This window comes from Engraulis encrasicolus, chromosome 18 (assembly GCF_034702125.1).
Source record: "Engraulis encrasicolus isolate BLACKSEA-1 chromosome 18, IST_EnEncr_1.0, whole genome shotgun sequence".
Lineage (NCBI taxonomy): Eukaryota > Metazoa > Chordata > Actinopteri > Clupeiformes > Engraulidae > Engraulis > Engraulis encrasicolus.
Genome location: NC_085874.1, coordinates 3,844,113 through 3,863,848, shown reverse-complemented (window position 1 = coordinate 3,863,848; position 19,736 = coordinate 3,844,113). Strand labels below are relative to the sequence as shown.

At 46.1% G+C, this 19,736-nt stretch overlaps 1 protein-coding gene across 1 annotated transcript; it reads right to left on the bottom strand.

The window, feature by feature from the left end:
• Positions 1-2,168: 2,168 nt before the first annotated feature.
• Positions 2,169-19,451, bottom strand: lats1 (large tumor suppressor kinase 1). The gene is made up of 10 exons (XM_063222837.1): positions 19,227-19,451; positions 17,427-17,621; positions 17,085-17,253; positions 15,666-16,573; positions 12,188-12,961; positions 10,523-10,750; positions 9,519-9,873; positions 7,397-7,579; positions 6,452-6,558; positions 2,169-3,612 (listed from the first exon to the last, which is right to left on the bottom strand). Exons 1-10 carry the CDS (start codon positions 19,371-19,373, stop codon positions 3,067-3,069), a joined length of 3,612 nt encoding a protein of 1,203 aa, XP_063078907.1. The 5' UTR covers positions 19,374-19,451; the 3' UTR covers positions 2,169-3,066.
• Positions 19,452-19,736: the final 285 nt, after the last annotated feature.

The window sequence follows — 19,736 nt, the reverse complement described above, 5'->3', positions numbered from 1 at the left end:
AACCACGCCATGCCACAGAGAGGAGCCCTTTCTCGTTGGTTTGGCCCAGGGGCCCATGGAATATGAATCCGTCCCGGCTGATGGAGTGAGAGAGGGCCATACCAGCCCTTTCTGATCAGCGTAGTAGTAGGTACTTATCTTGCTCACACTCTGATAAGAGGAGACAGACACACTGCGTGGCAGCTGGCAGCCATACATGGCCCTCTGTGTGCGTCGCCTCTCTCTCTCTCTCTCCTCCTCGCGGCCAGACAGACTGATAGTGAGAGACAGGGAAGTGCCACACAGCCATCCGCAGAGAGCCACTCACACAGGGCTACAGCTTGGGGGAAGAATCTCTGGCTGAGAGAAACACACATTCAGACATTTCTTATGTTACCAACACAAATAACATAATATCATGTTAGAATAGTAGAACATAATATCAACAATATGTACAAAAAACATCTGTATTGTAGTTACCAAAGATTTTGTCCTTTCCATTAAATATGTGATACTGTGGACATCAATATTATTGACAATGGACATGGCATGAAATGTGGAATACTACCATTGCTAATTGCATCATTGTCAATTCTGTGAAATTCAGACACTTCACATTCAAGATCTGTACTGGGAACTGGGCCAATTTATGACGAAAAAAAAATCTAATTCCTCTGGATACAGATTTGTTCTTCAAGGTAGTGGTCCAGAGAGTACACCAGAAATAATCCCTTCAAATATGCAGAGGCCCCAGACAGTATGAAAACTGCAAATTTAACAATTCATCGCCTCAGAATTAGAAATGACACCCTTCTCATAATCACAAGTGCCTGCCATATTAAATTACGTAACATTGCACATACATATGAAGTGCATAATCACTGAGAAACAAAGGGCTCCCGCTTTGCACGATTTCAAATTCACACGCTTTGTGAAATCAGATCTATTTGAAAGTGCCAATCTCTGCTCCAGCCAGTAGATGCTACAATGGCATGTTGTTCAAAGTTATGCAACGCTTGTCTGCTGTAGCCGTCTGACCGTCTGCATGCTGTTTTTGTGGCTCACAGAAACCCATCGGAGAACAGTGGTGGTGAGAGAGTTGATGAAAAAAAGAGGGGGAAAAAACAAGTTGTGCTTAACATTCTTTATTCACCATCCTCCCATCTCAGTACCCACCCCAACCCACCCTGCCTTTCAAAAAATAATAATAAAATACAACTTTACATACAGTTCCCCAAATTTCTTTAACCATTTTCATTTACATGATGACAAATGCCAGTGCAGAAAATATACAGATAATTCCCAAAACTACATTCATTTTTTTCCTCTCCAGACACTAACAAGAGCAAAAAACAAAACACATGAAGGATGATCATCACTTTCATCTGTTTGAACATTCTTTCATTCATTCATTCAATTTGATTTTATAACAAAAAAAGTACCAAAAAAGGGAGTAGAGTGTGTGCCTTTGGACAAAACTATCACAACTAGTTTCCCCAAGCTGTTGTACCTTCCAGCTGTTTTACTGAATACAGTTTGTCTTGCTATGCGAACAGCACACATCACTGCATTGTCAGTTTTTCAGAGTTATGGGCAGTCCCAAAAAAAAGGGGGATTGGACTACACCTACTACATCTAGTGCTTTGGTGGAGAGAGGTGGAGAGAGGTGGAGAGAGGTGGAGAGAGAGAGAGAGAGAGAGAGAGAGAGAGAGAGAGAGAGAGAGAGAGAGAGAGAGAGAGAGAGAGATGCTTGGGAAGAAATGTCATGATGCCCTCAATAAAAAAAGTCAACTTATCCTCAACCCTTCTTCTTAGCGTTTAAGACAATTACAAGAGCTTTACTTCTTCTCTTAATGCAGAGCCGTAGAGACACCCAAAGGACACAGACCAAGGAGCAAGACAGCCATTTGTGATGGCATGATTTCTGTGGAGACATGAGCAGCCTTGAGAGTAAGACACAAAGTAGCGTAGACATAGGCTCCTTGTGATAGTGTTCTGACAATTGTTGTACTTCAAAAATGTACACAGCATATATAAATACAAATTTATGTATAAATTAAACAAATACACAAAAAGAGAAAATGCTAAAACACCCCTGCATCTCAAACTAATTAACTTAAATTGACAGGCTTGACTATCCCCTAAATATTTGGTGAAAGGGAAAAGAAAAACAAACATAAAAGAAAACATAAAAAAGGCACAGCAACATTTATTCTCAAGAAAACAAGAATCATTCAATCCCTGCATAATAATCTACCCACAACCAAGCGAAAGAGAGAAAAAGACCTACTTAAATATAAATTAACAAACTGTAATGAAAGCGAGATTCAAATCATTTTAAAGTGTGCCTATTTCCTAGCATGTCAAGACCATATCGAGTCAACGGTCAAGACTTATATTTTAAATAAATTAAGGCTTAAAAAGAAGAAAGCAAACTTTTCAGCATTTTTTTTGTCTGTTTAGACTTCATCGAGCAAGTGTACCCTGTACAGCTCAAAACAATAAATATATTTGTAGAGTAACTAGGACATGGACACCCTTTTCTCCCCAGTCAACACAGGAAGATTTGCCAGGAGAGGAACTTTGCTCACGTTTTGTTCATTAAGGCGCTATACACCAAGGCAAAATATATCTGTCCCAGGTCCAAAGTCCTGCCCTAAAAAAATGGGCAGAACGTGTTTCAGACATAAAAGACATTTCCCCCTCCCTACAATATCTGTTCCTTAAGAACAGTTCCCATTACAACCATACAGGTTTAAAAATTGTACAAAATTACAATGAAGTAGTAAAAAATATGACGGGAGGAAAAAAAGAAAAAAAATATACACAGTCCTGCCTATTCTTCCACTTCCTTCTCCTTGCAGGTGTAGTGACGTGTTCTAGAAAGGTCCATACACAGCATAGAGGAGGGGGGCAAGGAGATGATGAAGCTTGACAAACCCATCTCCCCTATACACTACAGCCTGCCCCCGCAAACCTCTGCCAGGATTCTCAGCCTTCCTGTCCAGAATGGGAGTGAGGGAGAGAACATAACATGAGAAACTAATGTTAGTTGGAAAAACACATTGCAAAGCCAGCAGCCCCATCTTACACGTACACCAGATCCCTCCCCGGCGTTCCCTGGCCTCCTGCCCCCGAGAGTGCCCCCGAGGCCTCCTGCTCCCCCTCCTCCCCCTCGTAGCCCTCCTCCTCCTGGTACTCGATGGGCTTGGGGCAGCTGTACGGGTGTCCGTTGTCGTCGAAGAACCGGCGGAAGGTGAACTCGTAGAAGGCGTGCTCGGGGTGCTTGCCGTTGCGGAACCAGATGCTGAGCGTGTCGTCGTTGGGGTTTCCGTCAGCGTCGGTGCCCTGGTCGCCGTTGCTGCTCCACAGCTTGTCGGGGTCGACGGGGTCAAAGTTGGAGGTGTCGGTGCTGTGGGTGATCTTGGGCACGTAGGGCGCCGGCTGCTGCTGCTGCCGTAGGTCCGTGCTGAAGTCCACCGAGCGGAAGAAAGGCTGGGCCTTGATCTCGTCGGCGCCATTCTTGCCCAGCCGGTCCTCGGGCCCGCGGCACAGCTTGACGATCAGGTCCGAGGCCTCAGGGCTCAGCTTGGCCTGCGGGGGGATGTGCAGCGCGGTCTGCCAGTTGATCACCTGAAGGGGGCACGCATAGAGGAAAAGAGGGATTAGTGAGTGACACTTGCAGTGCCTTTAAAAAGTCTACATACACTGTTCAAATGCCAGAAAGACAAATAATTTCACAACTTTTTCCACTTTATTCAAATGCCAGAAAGACAAATATTTTCCAAAAATTTTCCACTTTATAACACTCTTATTATATGGTGTGACGTCATCGGTCGAATGCTCCATTCATTTCAACGGGGCTCCCCAACGTTCGCACGTCTGTTATTTTTCGATAACGGACGGGTTGGTCTATAACAGACCGCTGTCAATGGCAACAAGACTTTTCACTGCTAAAGCGACTTTTCAACAAGACTCTAATCAGCTGCTGTGATAGACAACACTTGTCCTGGGCTGGCTACCTAGCTGTTGCCTAGCGGTGTTCCACAACGGCACTGTTTTGTTTTGCGCAGCAACAATCTTTTGACATTAAAAACTTTAATAGACTTAACATTAAATAGGCCTAAAGAAATGTCCCCGCCATGTGTGAATCATTTAAGTATATCCATATAATAAGCGGGTTAACTTTCGGCAAGTCGGTCGCTTTGTGGAATAGCAGCACTTCAGAGAGAACAAGACCCCTCCGCTCCGCGTCGGGGTCTAAAGATTCTCTCTGTCGTGCTGCTATTCCACGGTAGCGACCTTCTCGCCGAACGTTAACCCTTACTTAAACTAGAATGGGCACTCGGTAGAGCGCAAACCTTCGCCTACGCCACTTATTTTTTCTGGCCATCTTCAGAGTGTGGGGCATAACATTCTCCAAATTTTGGTGTTAGTTTCATTTAAATTGAACCGGAATATCGTAATATTACATTTTTGGCCCAGTCTTGACCTCTTATTCAATTCAGCATGCACACGTTGTTCTGGCATATAGTGCTTGGCAAAGAAAAACGTTTTTGACCTTTTCGTGACCTTGACCTTGAGCTTTGACCCAATCACTCTCAAAAAGTAATCGATTGTTCCTTGGGTCATGACCAATCATCCCACTAAATGTCATAAAAATCGGCTGAATTTACGTTTTTGACCTTTTCGTGACCTTGACCTTTGACCCAATCACTCCCAAAAAGTAATCGATTGTTCCTTGGGTCATGACCAATCATCCCACTAAATTTCATAAAAATCGGCTCGATTTACGTTTTGACCTTTTCGTGACCTTGACCTTTGACCTTTGACCCAATCACTCCCAAAAACGAATCGATTGTTCCTTGGGTCATGACCAATCATCTCACTAAATTTCATAAAAATCGGCTCAGTTCTGTCTGAGTTATACAAAGTACAAACAAACATTTTGACCTTTGACCTTTGACCCAATCACTCCCAAAAACGAATCGATTGTTCCTTGGGTCATGACCAATCATCCCACTAAATTTCATAAAAATCGGCTCAGTTCTGTCTGAGTTATACGAAGTACAAACAAACATTTTGACCTTGACCTTTGACCCAATCACTCCCAAAAACGAATCGATTGTTCCTTGGGTCATGACCAATCATCCCACTAAATTTCATAAAAATCGGCTCAGTTCTGACTGAGTTATACAAAGTACAAACAAACAAACAAACAGACATATTCACAAATAAATACACGGCGGACAAAACATAACCTTCTGGCGAAGGTAATAATAATAACTAATACTTTGCTGCATGTGATGTGACAATATTTGCCCACTCCTCTTTGCAAAAGCACTCCAAATCTGACAGATTGCAATTGCAGCTCCTTTGCACAGTCCTCCTCAGATCACCCAACAGATGTTCAATGGGATACAGGTTTTAACTCTGTGTGGACCATTCCAAAACCTCAATCTTATTCTGATGAAGCCATTCTTCTGTTTATTTAGGCGTGTCCCTAGGGTAATTGTTTTTCTGAAAGATCAAGTTCCTCAGAGTTAGGGTGGGGGTAGGTTTTGTGCCACTACCACGGCCCCTGTGGAACTGTTACATAATTGATTAAGGCCCCAAGGCACGAAGAGCAGAGAAGAAGGATTAGTGACACTAAAGGGTGGTTTATGCCTCGAGACCAGCGTCCCTGTGTCGTGATGCAGTGAGCCGCGCAGTTAACGGAGTGAAGCCCCCCCCCCCATCACGCAGGTACTCTGGGGCACCTCCCAAAAATTGTGTCTCGACACAGGGAGTGATGCAGCCAGCAACGGAGTGAAGGGCGAAAATAGGTCTCTGATTGGTCCTCTCGACCAGCCTGCTCTGTCCTCAAGTCGAGAACAAGTTAGGCCTACTTCATTGTTCTAACCTTCGTCGGTCTACAGACTGTGAGCTCTTCATTAAATATGTTGCCCGTGCTTTGTCGTTTCATTTATTTACACGAACCAAAGACAACACGCGCGCTTGCAAGTTACGACGCTGAAGTTATTTGGACAGTTGAACAGTGTTTCCGAGGTCGAGGAAACATTCCGCTTCGTGCGACCTATCCTCGACAAATGAGCCACTTCTTTGTTCCAAACTACCGCGGTGGATGCCAGTGCGATCAAAAATGCCCGTGACATAAAGATTTAATGTTTAATTTTCATTGTCGTTGAGTCTGTGAAGCTAAAAAACAACCGACACGTCTAGGTTACTTTTTGTATTGAAGGCAGTTTGAGCGTGGAATGACATCGCGCAGACCGCGCTTCAAAACAGGGCATAAATCAAAATTAACTGCATCATGGCTGCGACAAGCTCACTCCGTGGCACTGCCAGGAAGTATAACCCACCCTTTATACGTAAGAAACATCAGCCATGGTTTAAAGGTCACAACAAACTCACGAAACAAACAAATGGATGAAATCAAATCAAAAGTATCAAATGAGAATCGACCCCTTACCTTGACCTGAGTCTCCAGAGGGGTGGTGGCCAGGAAAGGAGGCTGCCCAACCAGCATCTCATACAGGATCACCCCCACACTCCACCAGTCACACAGCTGGGTGTAGCCTGGGACAACATGGAACACACACACACACACACACACACACACACACACACACACACACACACACACACACACACACACACACACACACACACACACACACACACACACACACACACACACAGTCACTTCCGTGTACTACTCAGGCCTCCATTCAAAAGGCCAGTTATCAATTCCACAGGAATATTTGTGCACACGGTCCATTACACTTCCATTTTTATCGCTGTGTATCTGTATTTGTCTATTACTTTAAAACAATGGCAAGGCAAAACCCAGATAGAAAATCTGTAAATAGCAACATCTACTATTATAGTATAGTAACAGCTACCCTGATTGCTTGTCCCACTAACAGTGATGGTGGAAAAAGGAGACAATTGAAGAGTGCTTTTCTGGGATCCATGTGACGTCAGTGGCACGCCCCTTTAGGAGATCAGAGGAGGTTGAGAATAAGCAGAATACATGTAGTCCTCTTAGGGTTGGAATTCCCTGAGTTCCCTTAGGGCCAGCAAACGCCACAGAAAGAGAAGAAGGAGGAGGGGACTACGCCCCCCTTAGGAGACCGAGCTTGAGTACACTCGTGGTTTGATTTATCTTAAGTCTACTAGATCAGTGTTTCCCAACCTTCTTTGTCCTGCGTACCCCATAAGCAACTTTGTCATGATGAGTACCCCGTCACTCATGCTCTTTATCTCCTCTATCCCAATGTGAATACACTCCCTATTTGTTATCATTACATTTTTCCACGTACCCCCTGAGGTGTGTTCGCGTACCCCTAGTGGTACACTACACGTACCCCTGGTTGGGAAACCCTGTAATAGACTATCTTTGCCACCAACTCACCGGTGCGCAGCAACACCTCGGGGGCGATGTAGTTGGGCGTGCCGACCAGCGAGTGTGCCAGGCAGCGCTGGTGCTGGCGTGCTGCGCGGCGCTCCAGGGGCTTCAGCCGGTCGCCACAGCGACAGTTGGCAGAGTCCTCCCACTCTTTACTGAAGTCCATGCTGTCCTGCCGCACGTGGTCACCTGAAGACCAGAGGATGCAAAGTGTTGCGCTCAAGATGGGCAGAGACATAAGCAAGTGCGTTTGGACCCAAATACAACAGTTCAAAGGGGAGAGCAGGTTACCTCACTGAGAAAGACACTTGGCACGTGGTCACTTGCACAACACAACATAACACAACAGCACAGCACAGGGCGCCATTTAGACTGAACAAGGCATACTTCAAAACGCACAGAGCCAAGCTATAAGTAGTACTTCACATATACAGTACATACAACACAAGCGAGGCGAGGACTGAGGTAAGACGCATTAAAACAAAAACAGAGATTGACTGCGCTTCACTAGATTACACCAAGTACATCTTTGTTACATAATTGTATTTAGACACACACACACACCTCATACAGTTTATGCATATCTGCATAGCAACACAATTATATGCATGAAATGACCTCACTAGTAAATCTTAGATATTGCCTACTGTTAACAAATCTCATTCTAGAGGTGCTCCGATTGCTCGGCTGCCGATCATGACCGGCCGATAATGGCCAAAAATAGCCTGATCGGTGATCGGAAAAACATGCCGATCAAAAAACCGATCGAGAGATATTAAATTCCTCACGCAACCATTTGCCTTTACACCTGGCGCTGCATGTAGGCGCTGGCTCTGCACATCTGCAACTGCACCAAAAGAAGGCATCTTTGCTTGTCTATAACTTTTCGCCATTCCCCCCTTCATTTCCACCATTCATAACCATATCTGCATCAACAATGATCTGATTTTCCGATCCATGCGCCGTTTACCTGACAATGTAATTTGCGATTGAGTACTCGCCAGTGAGCCATGTTACGTTATAACCTGTGTAGTTGCCTTGGTCAGCACGCGACAACTTCACGTTGTCAGCACAAACATGTCAATTATTGTTTTCAAAGTTGTAATTGGCAGTCAGTCGATTAGTTTGATAGTCGCTGAAACACCAAACGGCGACAGATGTGGTTAAAACTAGAGAGAGAGATTCAGAACGGTAGTGGAGCACTGCAACTGTGGACGGTGACAGAGAGGGGAGGGGCTCTCCTCACGAGGCTGCTCATTTAAAGCGACAGGTTGTTTTTTTCTCTTATGTGGAAGACTTTTTGATGTAAGTTTCAATTCAATCTTAAATAGTTTAGTTATTCTATGCAATAACTTATACATTGATTAATACTGTAGACTGTATTACCGACACTAGTCTGAAAGATAATAATAATAATAATAATAATAATAATAATAATAATAATAATAATAATAGCCTAATACTGTAATAGACATGTGCAAATTAAGATTGATTGGTTTATGGGCAGAAATGGTATTCAATAAGGATAATTAATAGGCTATTAAAAAAATAGGAAATCATTTTTGTGATCGGCAATGATCAGTAATCGGCAGATAAAGATTTTTGGTGATCGGTATCGGTGATCGGACCCAAAAAATGGTGATCGGAGCACCTCTATCTCATTTATGGCTGGGATAGGAATAAACAATTAATCGATTAATCAAACTTAAGTCAATAAAGAAAATTCAAATGGTGAGAGACCCAGGTGAGGTGTGTTTGGAGAGGGGTGTGAAGAGTGGGAACACTTTCATCACTTTTGGGTTAAAGATTATAAATAGAAATTCATTTAAATGTAGCATTTTATGTCAATTTTAGTTTTTAGATTGAATCTGGGTTTTTTTCTTGTTTAAAAAAAAAATTGAGATTTAAACATTGGGGAGAGAGGGGGTGCTTATCAATGAATCGTAAGGTCAATCAACTAACAATTCATGAATTAATCAATTATTTGCATCGATTGTCTGAGATATTCAGCCCTACAGTATTAATAGACATTGTCCATATCCACAAATAACTGAGCTGATCTGATGTTTATGCATGTTGGTGTATATTTGCCATGTGTCCAACGCTCCAGAAGAGGCCTCTGACTCACCGCTCTGGTAGTACTTGGAGTCATGCGTCCAGCGGAAGCCTGTGCACAGGCCGAAGTCGGTGAGCTTGATGTGTCCGTCGCGGTCGATGAGGATGTTGTCGGGCTTGATGTCGCGGTGGATGAAGCCCATCTTGTGCACGCTCTCCACGGCGCAGCTGAGCTCAGCGATGTAGAAGCGCGCCAGCTCCTCCTCGAAGATGCCCAGCCGGATCAGCAGGCTCATCATGTCTCCGCCGGGGATGTACTCCATGACGAAGTACAGGCTGTCGCGGTCCTGGAAGGAGTAGTACAGACGCACCACCCACTCGTTGTCCGCCTCCGCCAGGATGTCGCGCTCCGCCTTCACGTGGGCCACCTGAGGGGTCACAAGGGGACAGGTTAGGGGTAAATTCAGCCTCGCTGTCCGACTTTATGGACTGTGAGTTGTACCTGTATGGTGCATATCATAATAACGTGCATGATCAATAATAATTGTTGCAAATCAACTAACTTTGATCAATAACAATACTGCAAAAATAAGGATGAATAATAATGGTTGCAATTGATGTCTACTTGAATTGCAAAAATATCTGGAGCAATTAGATGAATATCCCTGTGGCAATAAGTGAGAAAAGTGAGACAGAGAAATCTAACCTCCATCTCATTTTTTATCTCAACAAAAACACCTACTTGTGCAGCAGATATGCTCCAATATTCCAAAATGTCTCACCATCATCTGTGCAATGTAGCCCTCCCCCCTAACAGTCACTCACTCGCACGCACGCACGCACGCACTTGTATCACTTTGTCTTTGTGTGGATCTTCCAAATGCTTTGCATTTTTTGTTTTTTTTTCCATCAACAACTCAACAACAAAACAACATATTCTCATTTCCTCAAAACAACATATCCTCACAGGAAAAGTGAAATGTCAGGTTGCGGTCCTCACAATGGTGGTATAACAAGTGCACACACAGACACAGACACAGACACAGACACAGACACACAGGGTTGCGCGGTGCAGACCTGGTTTCGCAGCAGCACGTCCTTCTTGCGTAGCGTCTTCATGGCGTAGAGGGCGCCGGTGTCCACTTTGCGTGCCAGACACACCTCCCCAAAGGCACCCACGCCCAGCGTCTTGATCTTGACGAACATGGCCTTGTCCATCTTGGCCCTCTTCAGACGGATGTAGTTGGACTCCTTCTGGCTCAGCATCATGCGCATCTGCTCCTGCGCCTCTCCCGACAGCCCCACCTGGAGGACGGGAGGGAGCATGGGCCACCGCAACACACACACACACACACACGCAACACACAAACACACGCGCACACAACACACAGGGTAGGCAGACAAAGACACAAAAGCACACAAACACACACACAGGCATGCAAGCACAGACACACACACACGCACAAAGCAAGCAGACAAAGACATGCAACACACACACACACACACACACACACACACACACACACACACACACACACACACACACACACACACACACACACACACACACACACACACACACACACACACACACACAGCAGAACGTTAACAGCTACAATTTAGGCATAAGTCAAGGGTGTATGCAAATATAATAACAATACAAAAACAAGTTTGGCAGGCTGTCATGGATAATAATGACAGGCTGTAATCACTCATGGACACACTCTCAAACACACACACACACACACACACACACACACACACACACACACACACACGAGCGTCGCAAAACAATGCAATCAACTGAGGTGAGTCATTAGGCACTTAACCCATCTGGTTAGACAGACACGCAATGATGGACGTGCAGTCAGAGTCGCATTCTTGAAATACCGTCATGCAAAAACACAAAATGTGTCAACGTCAGTCACCGGCACGGTTATGAAGTCATGGAGAACGACGGAGCCAAAGGCCACAGAGGTTAGCCATTAAGAGTGTCAGGAGAGACAGAACATGCATTTCACTTGTTTGCTCTGCATGCAATTACTTGTGACTCGTCATTTTTCAAAGCAGCTCATGCAGAATATGATGTCGAATGCAACACAACTTGTGATTCACAGAATCACGCAACCCTTGTAGAGCAAATGTCACGTGCAGTTTTGGGGCTTCTTGGTCCAAAACAATTAGTACAGTTAAGATGTTTTCTTGCCAAATTGAACACAAATTAACTGGTTCTACCGGACAGTTAGAAGTGTAATATCACTCCTCTGAGGAATGTGTGGCTTACTTGGACCGCGGGGTGTGTGTGGACTACTCAGGTAGCAGCGAAGAAGGAGAAGAGAAGAAGAGGAAGAAAATGCTTAACCTTCTACACCAGTGGTTAGTGACAGGACTGAGAGAGGAAATAAAGAAAGACAAGAGAAGAAAAAGAACTGAACAAGCAGTTGAGTATACATACTGACAGGAGAGGTCAGAAGAAAAACTACAGACAAAAGCATAACAAGAAGAGAAGTATAAAAAGAAAAGTACAAAAAGAGATACTGTAAATGAGGCTAGGGCAACAGGTACACTACAGGTACTGGTAAGCTTAAGAGTAACAGAATAAAGAAAAAATGAATCATAGGCCTGTGAAGATCAGCCAACTTGAACAAGATCTACAGAGCGTGAGTGCAGCAGAGTAGAACACTACGCATATGTGTGTGTGTGTGTGTGTGTGTGTGTGTGTGTGTGTGGGGGGGGTCTCACCCGCTGCATCTCGCTCTCCAGCTGCTTCTTGCGTCGTATCCTCATCTGGTAGTTCTTCAGGATGTTCTCCATGTGCTGCTCCATGAAGAACTTGAAGGCCTGCGGCGAGTAGATGGGCACGCGCGCCTCGCCCCCGCGCCCACGCTCCTCGTCGCCTCGCCGGTTGTTACGCCGCACGGGCACCGGCGACGTGGTGATCTGCTTCCTCTCGCCCTCGCCGCCGCCAGCGGTGCCAGCGGAGCCACTCGCCTCGCCCGTCTCCCTGTCCCTCTCCCTCTCCACAGAGCTGCTGCTGCTACACTGCTCGTCGTCCCCTGTCCCCGCGTCATCGCCAGGCCTAGAGGAGGGCTCGTACGCTGGGCACGGGCCTGAAGGCTGCTGCTGCTGGAGAAGGTGCTTGGGGTACGGCGGAGGCGGCCCCTGGTAGCTGGGCACCTCCGCAACCACCATGGCCATCTGCGCGGGGCCCGAGGGAGCGCTGGAGGTGGAGGAGGCTGACGGGGGCGGTTGTGGCAGGGGGTCCTGGTACGGGCTGGGGGGCGGCGCTGGGGGCTGCTGCAGGGGTTGCTGGGGCTGGGGCGGCGGGGGCTGCGGCTGCTGCATCCAGGGTGGGTGTGTGGGCGCCACGGCCGTGTGCAGCTCGGGCTTCTGCACGCGCATGCTCTTGACCGGCTGCAGGATGGGCGCCTGCGTGATGGCCGTGACGGTGGTGGCCGAGGGCTGCGAGCTGGAGGGCTGCAGGGGGGCACCGCCCGGCTGACGCCCACCACTCACCTTTACACATAGATTGATTGGTTGGTTTAACATTTATGGCCAATACAGAAAGAAATATAGTCATATTACATTTACAAATCCAACAACAAAAAACATTTTTAGGGCGTATTCACACCTACCACGTTTGGTCCGGACCAAACGATCAAACGGATCAGATTTTCGTTGGTTCGGACCTTTTGGGATGGTCTGAATACAAACCAGCGAATCCTGGTCCGGAACAAACAAGCGGACCGAGACCGAGCTGAAAGGTCGGACTCAGTCCGGATCAAACGAGCCCTGGTGCGGACCTTTTGGAGGTGTGAAAGCAGACCGGACCTAATACCAGACTTTTTGGCCTTTTGTACCTCGGGAGCTTCCGTCGTTTGAGGATATTCATGGGAAACAGAGTGTAAACAAAGCGACTCCACAACTTGTCATGTCCATGTCTTTGGTGTAAATTCGACAGAGTGGTTTGTTTGCAACAATAGGAATAAAATAATAGCCTAAACTATCGCAATCGTGGGCGTAGGCTACATTATTGTACGGTCATTCACATTTTCAATGAGGATGGCTTATGTCAGTGGAGCACAGGAAAGGAAAAAGAGAGATGGGCTACTCTGTTAATACATACTAAAGAGTCCATAACCTTTCAAGGTGGGACCTTATTAAAAAATAACAAATGTATAATTTTTTAAAGAACTGGTGACTTTTCGTTCTCAGTGCAGAGCAAGTAAAATTATGCTTGAATAGCAATAGGATTTGTAGAGCACATAATTGTCATTTAATGTATTTGACAGAAAAGAAAGAGACAAGAATAGAGATTACAGAAAGTATAAAATATTTTAGAGAGTAGATAACGAACTTTGACCAAAGGCAGATGAAAATAAAGCAGTTTTTAATTTATTTTTAAAACATGATACTGTTAGGGCAGTTCTAAATTTGAATAGGATTCTGGTTCTAGCATTTGGCAGCATAATGGCTGAATGCCATTTCACCCTGTCTGGATTCTATCCTCGGCACAACCAGTAGAGGAGACTCGGAAGACCTAAGACTTACAGTGCCGCCAGTTACTATTGGCACCCTTGAAGTTTAAGTACATTATGGGACATATCTCCAGACAACAAATAATAAGGTCAACCATGATTTTTCTATAGATAGCTTGTGGTTGATACTAAATATAAAAAATATCAACAGCATTAAATACTAAACTATGAGAGGGAAAAAATTGAATATGGTAAAGCTCCCGCGATCACTGGTATTGGCACCCTTTACTGGATACCATTGTGGAAACCTAATTTGACTCAATTATGGTAAATCGCAAATGGGAATCACCTTTAACTAATTGCTTTTGCCCATAGAACATGAATTAGGCAAGGAATTATGATATTTGTGTTTAAATAGCCACCTGTTACATCTTGTGTGTCTTTCACCATTGTGAAGACAGAGGAGCTGCCTGAGGACACCACAAATACTATTATTTGCAAAAAACAAGACCTCCAAATAATAAATTGTCATCTCAAAAGACCTTGATATACCATTTTCAACACTGTGTTGTGTTATTCAGAAATCTGCCAAACATGGAGCTGTAAAGAACATCCTTGGATGTGGGGGGTAGGGGAAGACATTATGATGAAAGTCTTTGGAAGTCGGTGCAAATAATGAAAAAACACAGGGACTAACATCTGCAGACCTGACGGTCCACTTTGAACTGTTTTGGGTAGTTTTCTTCAATAAGCACCCTGTGTTAAACACTACACAAAGTAATGCCTTTTGTTTGGAGACCAAGGCAGACCACATTGCTTAATAAAAGTCATAACAGGGAACACCTGACGGCTGTATGAGAAAATACAGGCCTAGCACAGCCCTTTTAAGAATGTTTTAAGGTCAGATGAAGCAATAGCACAGTTTTTCAGTGACTCACACAAACATCATGTTTGCATACTCTGCAAGAAAGTCTTAAAGGAAAAAGGACACCCTATCAAAAATCAAGCATGGTGTCCAATCCATAATATTATGTCACCCCATTGATGCATTAGGTATTGGAGGCTTTGACCGTATCACAGGTATCATGACAGGCATCATGACATGACAGGTATCATCATTTACAGGAAAAATGTGTAACCATGGCAAGAACACTTGGTTTGAGTTGAACATCATGTGCACTCCAGCAAGACAAAAACCCAAAGAACACATCCAAATGCACAGTGGATTGGTTGTAAAATGAAAGAACACAGTCATTGATAAAAACCAAAACCTTCGGAGGCTGCCATTGCGGTCTAATAGTGTGCAATTAACCCTTGAAGGAGGGGTGCCAATATTCCTGGACATGCCCTTTTCAGTGTTTTTGCTTGAAATTACAAAATGCATTTGGAAATAAATACTTGGCAATTCTAAATATCTTATAATGTTCAATCAAAAGATCCTGATGGTAAAAGTTGTGTATATTTCCATTTAATTCTGGATATATTGCACACTTTGTAAATAAAATTAAGGGGTGCCAATACTAACTGGCGGCGCTGTATATATTTAGGGCCTAGGACATAGAGAGATTTATTGACTATGAGAAGAGTTTTAAAGTCAATTCTAAATCTACCGGTATAAATAAATAAGGAAAGAGAAGAAGAAGATGAGGAAGACGAAGATGAAGAAGAAAAAGAAGAAGTAGATGAAGACTAGTACTTGACAGGTGCGGTCAGCAGAGAGCAGTGTTCCTACAAAGGCATACCTGCGGCGGGTTGTTGAAGGAATTGGAGCGCACAGGGAGCGCGTGTCCGCTGTGAGGCCACTGGTCCGGTTGACCGCCGGGCCCAGACGAGACCTGCTGCTGCTGGGCTGCGCTGTGGGAAGACTGCCCCCAGGACTGCGGCATGCCCAGGTTGTACATCTCCAGATTGTGACTGTTGCGGTTGCTGACCAGCATGGACTGGGGGATATTGGCGCCGTTGACGTACGGGGGGGAGGGCGCAGGTCCCCCGCTAGCCTGCATCTGCAACGCCGTGGGACTCTGCCTGTTGCTCTGGTTCATGGGATAAGGGGGAGGGGGCTGTCGACTGCTGTTACCACCCCCACCGCCCATGCCCATGTTCTGATGCCCCATGTAGTCAGGCTGCTGCGGAGCGCCGTTCTGCGGCCAGCAGGCAGGGGGGAAGGTGAATTTGTTGCCCGCTGACGGGGGCATAATGATGGGCTGCCGGCCCGGGGGCACCGGGCTGATGCCGCGGCCCTGGCTCTGAGACGACGGCACCCCCACCCCCGCCGAGGAGTAGCCGTCAGACCAGCCGCCCTGGGGCACCGGCGAGATACGCGGCACCAAGAAGTCCATGTTCCCCGAGAAGCGCTTGGTCTGGGGGTTGGCGTCCCAGGAGGAGGGGGGCGGCGTGGCGTTCCGGTTGGGAGGCGGGGTGACTCTCTGCTGCGCGGGCGGGTTGACACGGGGCTGCCCGGCACCCTGGGGGAAGGCTGGGGGCGGCTGGCGGCCCGGCAGGTCGCCGTGGGGGCCGGGGCTGCTGGAGCGGTACAGCATGGCGTCGGCCGGGGGGGCCATCATGGGACCGTGACGCTGGGGCACCAGCGACTCCTTGGAGCCCTTCCAGCTCGGCTTGCGCAGCACCGGCTGCTGGATGTGCCCCCCACCTGGACACAAGAGGAAACAACAGAGGACAGACAAGTCAAGTGGAGCCACTTCCCAGTCCTAGGTTCAAGTAAAGTCAACAACAATCAGTTAAAGTGAAGCTGACAGGTGTCATTTCAAGTCTGTAAAGTAATCCAAGTTAAGGAAGGATGAATCACCGCACATTGGTATTCTTTGCTGGTAGCTTACTTTGCTGCGGCTTTAACTGTCCAATTCAACCAGGTGATTGCAGTAAATAATCTAATACAGTGGTTCTCAACCTCTTTTGAGCAAACGACCCCTTGGCCTCATCATAAACCTCTCAACACCCCCCCTTAGTATGAAATTAAATTAAATGAGCCAATGCCCTTCAATGGTAACGAAGCACCGTCCCCTCTCAGCTGTTTCCTTCTCAACGCCCCCCTAGAGCTCCCCAACACCCACTGTGGGGCTGTACCACCCCTGTTGAGAAACACTACTCTAATACAAGAGCAGAGGGGAGGAGAGACACAACCAAAGCAAAGCAGAGCAAACCTGGTGGCTTGATGGCTGCGTTGCTGGGCCACGCGGTGGCGGTGGCGGTGGCGGCTGCGGTGACCATCTGCTGCATGGAGGGCTCCAGGTAGCTCATCTTGCTGATGTACTCCACGGCCGCCTCGATGCTGCGGCTGTTGGTCTGCTTTAGGGCTCGCACCGCCATCTCCTGCCAGAAACAGCACATTTGACATTTCTCTATGTGGGGTCTGCATTTTTTGGAGTGTGTATTTTGAGGCCGACATTTCGGATTTTCGAATTCAAAAGGACAATTCTAAATTCGAACATATATCACATATTCCAATACTGGAAAATCCGAGTCCCATCCGTAATACTACATACCTCGTCAAGGCCAGCGCGCATAAGCTCCTGCTTCATGTGCTTGTTGACCTCGGCTGAGGGCTCGTTGGCGAAGGGCATGAGGGACTTCTTGATCTCCTGCAGCGCCTTGTAGTAGGGGTTCTTGGGGTTGCCCCCGCTGCGCCCCTGCTGCCGCGGGTCGTCGGGGAGCACCTTGGCGGCCGCCCCCATCTCCACCTGTAGCATTTCCCCAAAGGACATTCGTTAGTCAAGATGGATGGGTGGTGGATAGCTAATCACCACGTGAGTATGTGATTAGGGATGGCGAAAATTGAAAAAACTCTTAACCGGCTACTGAGACTCATTAACCGGTGGTTAACCGGTAATCTTAAATCATACAACGCTCACGTGCCTGATATGCACAGCACTGATTTTTAAACATTTTATTTTTCACATAAGCCTTTTTTTTGCTGCGCAGACAGGACCTGTCATGTCCAGCCACTGTTGCCAGATGGAAAATGCTGAATTATCGTACTAAAACCTCAAAATTATCGTTTTTGGGGCTTTTTGGGAGGAAATTATCATTATAATTATTATTATTATTACAACTGGTTAACCGGTGGCAGAAAATGTTAACCGGTTATTGTTGATCCGGTCGACTATCGGTTAAACGGTTACCGGTTAACATGCCTATATGTGATGGTGCAGAAACAAAACATTGATAGCGATTGATGCAGCGCAGACTTCTAAACAGAGTGGGTTTTGAGTGATTGATGCGTGCACATGTGTACTGTGCTGATTTGATGGTTTATGTGCACTCACAAATGTGGTGCACCTGAGCATGTGACTAGAACAAGTGGAAAGGCTGTGCTTTTTTAAATATGAAATACCAGTAACACTTAACTTGACGGCAGTATCATCTGTATGACATGACGGCGTCCTAACAGTGTCATAACACAGTCGTGTCGTTACATCATGTCATTGTCATAAACACTTTACGACTTATCATGAAGTGACATAAGGTTTTGGAAGACAGCCCAAACAATGTCACGGCTAGTGTTAATTTAGAGCCTTCCAGAGAGAAACACGAAAGGCCCTGGGAAACTCCGACTCCTATTGTGAAGCACTCCACAGCACACAAGTGCACACAGCACACAACAAAATTGCAATAATGCCTCACACGTGCAAGGCAGCAGGCCCCAAAGGCATTCCAAGGGGGCACATTGTGGCAGGACGGTACCATGCTCATTGCTCAGGGCACCTCAGTCATGCAGGTGGGTGGGGGAAAGCACAGGTCATTCACTCCCCCCACCAACCTTGCGGGAGTCGAACCGGCAACCTCTGGGCTAGGGATGTTAACCGGTAACCGGTTAACCGGTAATCGACTGGTACAACTTTAACCGGTTAAAATTTTCTGCCATTGGTTAACCGGATGTAATAATATTAATAATTATAATAATAATTTCCTCCCAAAAAACGATCATTTTGAGATTTTAGTATGATAATTCAGCATTTTCCATCTGGCAACAATGTCTGAACATGGCAGGTCCTGTCTGCGCAGCAAAAAAAAGGATTGTGAAAAATAAAAATGAAAAAAATCAGTGCTGTGCATATCGGGCACGCAGACGTTTTAAAATTTAAGATTACCGGTTAACCACCGGTTAATGAGTCTCAGTAACCGGTTAAGAGTTTTTTCAATTTTCGCCATCCCTACTTTGGGCTACAAGTCTGACGTCCTAACCGCTTATCCATGACTGCCCTATACAACTACAATACAAATGCATGCTGAAACTGGCTGGCATTCCTTCAACTATAAAGTGCTGGGGGAAGAGTGTCTCTAACCTTCATGCCATCTGAGGGCCGGGGGAGGTTGCGGAGGCTCTCCCGGATCTCCTGGAGCATGTGCTCGCTGTTGCCGCTGTAGTTGCTGGTGGGGAAGGTCTTGGGTCGCATCTGACGGTATCCTTCGGGTTTCTCCCCTCTCTTCATGTAAAAAACATGTATGTGCGCAGCCTACAAGGGAGAACGGGGGTTGTGTGTGTGCACACAGCGCAGTTCTGCACTTGCTGCTGCCTGAGGGATGCTTGATGGAGGCTCTCCGCTCGACTGTCGACCATTCACCTCTTCCTGACACTCAGCTGCAAACGTGCAATACAAAAACAAACAAAAAAAAATCACTGCATGAATATGGTATTGCGTTGTCAAATCATGATGACTGTCCCAAATGCAAACTGTTCTGGGGTTATCACCACATAAATCTGTGCACAGTACATGAAAACCCTTTGAGGTTCCACTGCATGTCACTACTTTCACTGTATTTCTAGGCATGTGGATTAATATACACCCTAGGGT

Bases quoted from the DNA above. Each gene is read 5' to 3' on its own strand.
- lats1 (XM_063222837.1), bottom strand. From the start codon at position 19,373: ATGAAGAGAGGGGAGAAACCCGAAGGATACCGTCAGATGCGACCCAAG. The intron at 10,751-12,187 runs GTGAGACCCCCC...CCCGTCCTCCAG, and splicing joins TGGAGAGCGAGATGCAGCGG to GTGGGGCTGTCGGGAGAGGC. The intron at 6,559-7,396 runs GTGAGTTGGTGG...ATGTTGTCCCAG, and splicing joins CGAGGTGTTGCTGCGCACCG to GCTACACCCAGCTGTGTGAC.